General features: G+C 37.4%; 2 protein-coding genes across 2 annotated transcripts; both read left to right on the top strand.

Annotated features, from left to right (window-relative positions):
• On the top strand, positions 1-1,686 carry LOC109708736 (protein JINGUBANG-like). The gene is made up of 3 exons (XM_020230556.1): positions 1-47; positions 112-770; positions 869-1,686. The coding sequence occupies exons 1-3, from the start codon at positions 1-3 to the stop codon at positions 1,414-1,416; spliced, it is 1,254 nt and encodes a 417-aa protein (XP_020086145.1). The 3' UTR covers positions 1,417-1,686.
• LOC109709667 (ribosomal RNA-processing protein 17) lies at positions 3,260-6,925 on the top strand. The gene is made up of 4 exons (XM_020231991.1): positions 3,260-3,509; positions 4,200-4,305; positions 6,195-6,330; positions 6,488-6,925. The coding sequence occupies exons 1-4, from the start codon at positions 3,358-3,360 to the stop codon at positions 6,739-6,741; spliced, it is 648 nt and encodes a 215-aa protein (XP_020087580.1). The 5' UTR covers positions 3,260-3,357; the 3' UTR covers positions 6,742-6,925.

Here is a 7,275-nt window from a genome sequence, read left to right as displayed (position 1 = left end):
ATGCACAGAGACACAGGCAACAAACAACAAACACTTATAATTCCCCTGTTTTTTGGAACACCCTTTTCTCCTCCCCAATCTCTCTCTCTCTCTCTACAATGGCCTACTCAGAGCCGCCGATATCGGCCCCCTAGAATCGGCCCCGATCCGCCGACGCACCCAACCTACAATCACTTCCTGCAGCAGCAGCAGCAGCAGCAGCAAATGCAGAAACAGCAGTAGGTGCTCCTACAAGCAATTAGCGGTGCTCTCGGGGCACGCCGGCTCCGTCTCCTGCGTCGCCCTCTGCGGCGAGTTCGTCCTCAGCGCCTCCCTCGGCGACGACATCGTCCTGTGGCAGCAGCCCGATCTCCGCCAGTTCGCCAGGTTCGGCCACGGCGGCACCGGCTCGGTGAAGGCGCTCGCGGCCTCCGGCGCCCGCGTGTTCTCCGCGCACCAGGACGGCCGCATCAGGGTCTGGAAGGTCTCCCGCCGCGGCGGCGCCGGCGCCGGCCCCGGCCGCGAGAACGCCCTCCGCCTCGCCGCCACGCTGCCGACCGCCAGGGACTACCTGGGCCGCTGCCTGAAGCAGAGCAACTACGTCGAGGCGCGCCGCCACCACCGCAGGCTCTGGATCGAGCACATCGACAGCATCTCCTGCTTGGCCATCCACGCCGGCTTTATCTACTCCGCTTCATGGGACAGGACTCTCAAGGTGTGGAGATTATCCGATTACAAGTGCTTGGAGTCGATTCGGGCTCACGACGACGCCATCAACGGCCTCGCAGCCGGTATTTCTTTTCTTTTCTTTTCTTTTTTTTTAATAAAAACTTAACTGATCTGATCAGATCAGAGAGAACGGTGTTTTAATATTTTTTATGTTCGACAGGTAACGGATTCATCTACTCGGCATCGGCCGACGGAAAGATCAAAGCCTGGGCCAAAGGGAAGAGCTCGCACTACCTGAAAGCCTTGTTGGGGGCCTACGACGACGTGTCGTGGAACGCGGTGGTCGCGTGCGGCGACGGCCGGTCGGTGTACGCAGGCGGCTCCGACGGGCGGCTCGCCGGGTGGGAGATAGACCCCAGCAGAAATGGATCCTGGAGCCTGGTTTGCGACGTCGGCAGAGCCCATGACATGGCCATTCTGTGTTTGTGCTCCATGGGGGATCAATTTGTGTGCAGTGGATCAGCTGATAAGAGCATTGGGGTGTGGAGGAGAGAGAAAGGTGGTGGAGTTTGCAGAGTTGGAGTGGTGAGGGGGCATGAGGGGCCAGTGAAGTGTGTGCAAGCTTTGGAGAGTAGTAGGGTTGGGGAGGGGTTTATGTTGTACAGTGGGGGGATTGATAAGAGCTTGAGAGTGTGGTGGATTGCAAAGGATTGTAGTGAGAGAAAGAGCAAACAAGCAGAGGATGAGAAGTGCATTGTGTTGAGGTAGAACAGAAGGGGTGATGCTTTTGGTGGTTTTGGTGTGTTTTGGGTTCTTCCTGCTTCTCTCAAGTTTTTAGTTGGAGGAAGCATTTGATCATGTGGTTTAGATTTGGTTGATTTGTTGAATTCATTGTGAGTTTGGTTATACTTCACACACATAGTTTTACTCACAAGTCATTGTGATTGTTTTCATCAAATTGTGTGAGATAAAATTTCTCAGATGATGTACACAAAAATGTCAGTGTTGTGGTAATTACATGTAATATATATTATTAATTTGTCCTGTTCATTCTTGTTGCAATTGAATAGGTATGGTGTCTTATCATTGATGTTTTAGCTCCATTTGGGACAAAGTAATGCTCCAATGAACAGTTTGTAGAATAAATATTACTGTTCTTTTGATGCGTTGAAGATTGTTATATATTCAAATCTTTAGGAGATTTTCTTAAGTTGATGTTAATTATTTCAACAAAGTTGTTGATAAATTGTGTGCATTATTATTATTTTTTTCTATAGTTTTAAACGTTAGTGCTTAAACTCTACTATAATTCCAAACAAAAGAAGTTTAAGCTAGGTTTGACCTTGTGTAATATCGAACAATTTAAGGGGGCCAGGATAAGAGAGCAAAATCATATTTCTATCGAGAGATATGGTGTATTTTCTCTGTTTTATCCTGTACTTTTTTTATCCCCCATGCTGAGATTAACTGCTTATTTTTACTTCTATGTGAAATGAATTGTCCAGGTTTTGTGTTATTTTAACTGTTGAAATAAGTCTCTAAAAATTCATCGATCACACGTGCAATTTATTTGAAAGAATTAAAGTAAAAAAGTAGTCTTTTGCTTTAGAAATGAAACATATTTAAATCATTCTCTGGGAATCAAAGTGAAGCAAAAAGGGGAAAAGGACATAAATTTTGTGTACAATTAAGCACATAAAACCTTTCCCTCACTAAAAAAGAAAGTAAAGGCGTGATGATTAAAGAAAAATTCTCAATTAGCCTAATTGACCAACTTTTTAGCTGTGTTTAGGCCCAACTGGTGGCTAATTGTACTACAGCATTAACTTTAGGAATCATCACAAGCTAGTGTAATAGTGTTTGTTTTCCCAATCCAGCACATGTGGTCATGTTACAAAGCACTTGCTTTCTATCATTACTGGCACAACATACTTGAGAAACTGAATCCTTAATTTATTCTATCAGTGTTACATTCCGATGGTTTAAAACTTTCCCTTTTTAATCCTAAAAACCTTCACAAAAAGAAAATTGGTTAAGTGGGATAAAGAGTGACAAAATATATTTCTTTGCATATTCATATTTAATTTTATAATTTTTTGAAATTTATAGAAGTATTTTTGGACCAATCCAAGACTATTTCATATTTTACTTAAAAGACTATGTTACCTTAGTCTTCTTCGTTCGTGCAGTTCTTAATTTCTCTGATGAATCTAACCATTAAGAACTTGACAGAAAAAAAATGAAACAGACGAATCAATCGTAACATAACAACAGAAAAGAAATGAATTTCGATCTTTGCACCTCTACACCTCTACTGGATGCTGGTACTGGTGCTACATAAAAAGAAAAATAGTCATAGTAAAATATGGTGGCATTTTAGTAATGTAACAAAATATTACAAATTTCACCTGAGTTTATCTTATATTTTTAAAGTTTAAATGACATTTTAAACCGCAGTATTTCCTAAAATTTTTAAAAAAGTAAAGCAGGGCCTCTTTTTCTTAGTAGGCCGTATTTATATGGCCCATGGGCCGACCCACTTTGCATTTTGGGTAGGGTTCGGATAAGGATAAAGGATCCGAATACAAACCCTAATCCAAATCGAGCCGGGACGCCAAAAATAATAAAAAAAAGGCACAAAAAAAAGGGGCAAAAATTCGGCTCTCTGCGTGGAGGAGGAGAGCTCGGCGGCGGCGGAGGAGGAAGACGATGCAGGAGGAAGAGGAGGAGGTGGAGATGGAGGAGGAGGAAGAGGTGGTAATGGTGGGGCAAAAGCCCACGGTGATGGTGCCTCGCCACATCAATAAGCGTGCTCTCAAGAACAGGGGCCTCTCCGTCGCCTTCAACGACAAAGAGCTCAAGTAACCTTCTCCCTTCCTCCCTTTCCCATCATTTTGATTAAAACAATAGATATTTTGTTGTTTGCTGCTTAATTCGGTTTTTTCCCCCTTATCAAATTAGGTTTATGTAAAACCCTATCTTGATCGATTTTGTGGAAATTTGTGGAAATTTGGCGTTTTATGTAGATCGATGAAACTCGGTAGAAAAAAAAAAACCACATTAAAATTGCAGTGTATTCTACTCAATTGCTTGCTATAGTGGGTTACGCAACAGATTGTGTAATAGATGATTGTAGTATTATCCCGCACATTGGCGTGATTAAGTAAGATATGTGTTAGTTCAATTCTAGGGCATTTGGGAGTCTAAGTATAGAAGTAACAGTGATGTAGGATTGGCAAGTAAAGCATAGAAAAGCACTTGGACAACAAATACATGATAAAATAGGTATATATTTTATGGATGAGTAAAATTGTCATGAAAAGTAACACGGAATCGAAAATATACTGTGAATTGCATGATATGGTATCAGGTTTTAGGGCTCCAGATCTCATTCAAAGTTGTATAGATGATGGTATTATTGGTTACATTCATGAATAGTAATGGTACATGTTCTCCTCATGTGACTAATGGAGTGGTTATTCATATTATTTTTCCTCGGGAAAGTAAGTTGTTTTTATTTTACTTAATCTTACAAGAATTTAATGTTTTAGGGATTTTGTTACTGGCTTCCACAAGCGGAAGAAAAAAAGAAGAAAAGAGGCTCAGAGGCAGCTGCAAGAAAAGGAAAGGTTGAAGCGAATTGAGGCCCGTAAAAAGGTTTGCTTCGAGATGTATTCCAGTTATGCAATATTCTTTACTTGGATGTTTCATACACTGTCTGATCATTGATAATCACTATGAAAGGGGTCTAAGTATAGAGAAATCTTTTTACAGTTCACATAGAAATTGCCATTCATCTTTGGTGAGAAATAAGCTCAAAGAACAACTGAGACAAAATAAATGTACTTATATGTTTAGCAACTTAGAAAGTGAGCATTCAAGTCACTCTCTGTTATTCAATAGCTTTCTCTGTGCTTTGTCTTCCTTATGCTCTGTCCCTCTCAGACTTGGAAGCATTTATCTATTGATTTTTAGAATCAAAACTTTGATAAATGTCGGAGAATAGATTTTATTAATTGTACCACAGTATCTCTTAGTTTAGGGTTGTTTGTTGCCAATCAACATGTATTTAGCCTCTTTGTATCTTAAGGAGCTATATCTACTATATATTCATCTGAGGAGCAGACAAAACTTATTTTGTTCAAGGTGGTCGCTCGTAATGTAAATAATATTAATATTATTGAGCGCTTATAAAGCTGTTTAACAACATAATGTGTAGAGCTAGGAATAACATTTCTATGTAGATGTGCTACTAGGGAGCTGTTTAACTCTTCTACAGACCACTGGATTATGTACAGAGAGAAGCAAACATGTCATGAAATTTAGGTGAAGCACTTATGTGAGGGGTACTATATTGTATTTTGTACCATAGTTCCCTTCGAAGGACAAAAGTCTTTTCTATATTGTAGCATTACTCGTAATGTAAATAAACTATTACCCATTCTAGTTCCCTTCGAAGGACAAAAGTCTCCACAAGCATGCCCTCAATTTATTTTACCTTAGTCAAAATTGGAATAAGATAAACATTATATATTGTTTGAACATCTTTTCTGAAATATCGAAACAATAAGTTTGTTGCAGTAGTGATAGCTTCTTGTTATGATAACTTGGGTGATGTTATTGTTCGCAACTATACCAACATTCTGGCCCAACCAACCTTGTATATTCACTAATGTTACCAACATATATATATATATATATATATATATATATATATATATATATATATATATATATATATATAGAGCAATGCTTCAATACACTATAGGTATTAAAATTAAACTCTTAATTAGTAAAGGGTATAGTTGAATTTTACATAAAGTAACCTATTGAATAGGTTACCAATTTGAATTAGTTAATATGACAATATTGGAAAAAAATTAGTAGTATATACTAAATTTGTCAGCATCTTTTATTTAGTTTTGTTACTTACCAAATTAGATAATACCCAATTTGTTAAGTATCAAACTCAAAAAAATATTGAATTTAAATTTAAGTTTTGAAGTTGGTATTGTAATATAAAATTTTAATTTCAAAATTTATATTAAACTTTTAAATTTTGAATCTACATTGTACTTTTAATCTGAAAACCAAATTTTAATTTTTGATTTAAATTAAAATTTTGAATTTGAACTGAAAGTTTTATTTTAAATTTGTGTTTTATATTTAAAAATTGAATTTGATTTATAATTAAGTTTGTTATGTTGCTTTGCATTTAAATTTATAATTTAGTTGTAATTTGAATTCCAGCTATTATTGTAGGTATTTGAGAAGGTTATAGTATTTTTTAGTTGGATAAAACCGGTTTTGTAGACCAAACCGGTTTTGTAGACCAAAATATTTTTCTATGGCCAAAATACCCTTTAAATAGGTACCTGGTAAATGATACCTATGCCTAAATAGTAAGTCGCATCTAGAATCATATTACATCTCAACCATCTATGTAAAAAAATAAATGGTCAAGATTTACATAAGATTTAGATGGTGTATTGAAGTATTACTCATATATATATATATATATATATATTTTTTTTTTTTTTTTTCAGAGGAAGGAAGAGAAGGAATTAGCGTTATATGGACGAGTATTTTCTTCAGAAGATCCAAATACTTCTGGGTTAGAACCCGACAATACTGATAATGACCATGAGGAAGACGAGCTCGAAATAAAAGCATCAGTTTCAGGTAAGTTGTAATTAATAGAATTTGTAGCCTTAGGTTAGTATTAGCATAGTCTGCCGGCAAATGATGATGATAGTTTTGTTCCTTTATCTATTTTACTATTATTGAAGGATCTGTTGTTAATTGAATTTGCTAAAACTTTTGGTTGGTATTTTTGAAGAAACAAAGACCTATGAAGATGGTTGTACCACAATCACGGTCACGACCAGCGAAATCTCCTGCGATGGTGATGAAAACCTGAGGCCTAAACATGTCATCCCTAAGCCGAGCAACAAAAGTGAGAAGAATCATAGTTTGGGTGTAAAGAAGAATCCGCTGAAGAGATCTTCTTCTAAGCATAAGCCGCATAGGAAAGGACGGAGCCATGTGTTACAAAATAACAAGAGAAAGAGCAGACGCGGAAAGAAGCGTTGATTGGTAGTGGTGTTTGGTAGGATTTTGTGGTTTTGTAAACTATAGTTTTAGTTTCGGTTGTGAAACTAACAATTTACTTGCTGGTGGATTATTATATGTAGTTTAATATAAATTTGGATGTTGTGTTGAACTATATTGTAGCATTACTTGGTTTGCCCGATAAGAGAGCAGTTAATTATGTATATATATCCTATCCCCGTTGCCGTGATTCGCTCATGATGCGAATCATGCACAATCCGTAATAATTATGGAAGCTGTTATATTTAACAGCGGTGTGAGCAAATTTTATAGATAAATTAGGAAGCTGCTAAATTTCAACGGTCCGTTGGAACTTCACTAGGACTAACGAACACCATTAATATAATCAGTGTATACTAATTAATATTAGAGCCTGTTTGGTTCGAGTTATGTAATATTACAACGTATTTCGATATATTTAGATATTTTGAATTTTTAAATTTCTAAATGAGATTACTACTGATACTGTATTAACGCGTTTGGTTCAATACAGTAATATAATGCTGGATTGCAGTG

The sequence above is a fragment of the Ananas comosus genome, linkage group 4 (genome assembly GCF_001540865.1).
Source record: "Ananas comosus cultivar F153 linkage group 4, ASM154086v1, whole genome shotgun sequence".
Classification (NCBI taxonomy): Eukaryota; Viridiplantae; Streptophyta; class Magnoliopsida; order Poales; family Bromeliaceae; genus Ananas; species Ananas comosus.
This window is presented reverse-complemented; position numbering and strand designations above follow the sequence as displayed.

Bases quoted from the DNA above. Each gene is read 5' to 3' on its own strand.
- LOC109709667 (XM_020231991.1), top strand. From the start codon at position 3,358: ATGCAGGAGGAAGAGGAGGAGGTGGAGATGGAGGAGGAGGAAGAGGTG. The intron at 4,306-6,194 runs GTTTGCTTCGAG...TTTTTTTTTCAG, and splicing joins GAATTGAGGCCCGTAAAAAG to AGGAAGGAAGAGAAGGAATT. The intron at 6,331-6,487 runs GTAAGTTGTAAT...GTATTTTTGAAG, and splicing joins AATAAAAGCATCAGTTTCAG to AAACAAAGACCTATGAAGAT.
- LOC109708736 (XM_020230556.1), top strand. From the start codon at position 1: ATGCACAGAGACACAGGCAACAAACAACAAACACTTATAATTCCCCT. The intron at 48-111 runs GTTTTTTGGAAC...TGGCCTACTCAG, and splicing joins CAAACACTTATAATTCCCCT to AGCCGCCGATATCGGCCCCC. The intron at 771-868 runs GTATTTCTTTTC...TATGTTCGACAG, and splicing joins CATCAACGGCCTCGCAGCCG to GTAACGGATTCATCTACTCG.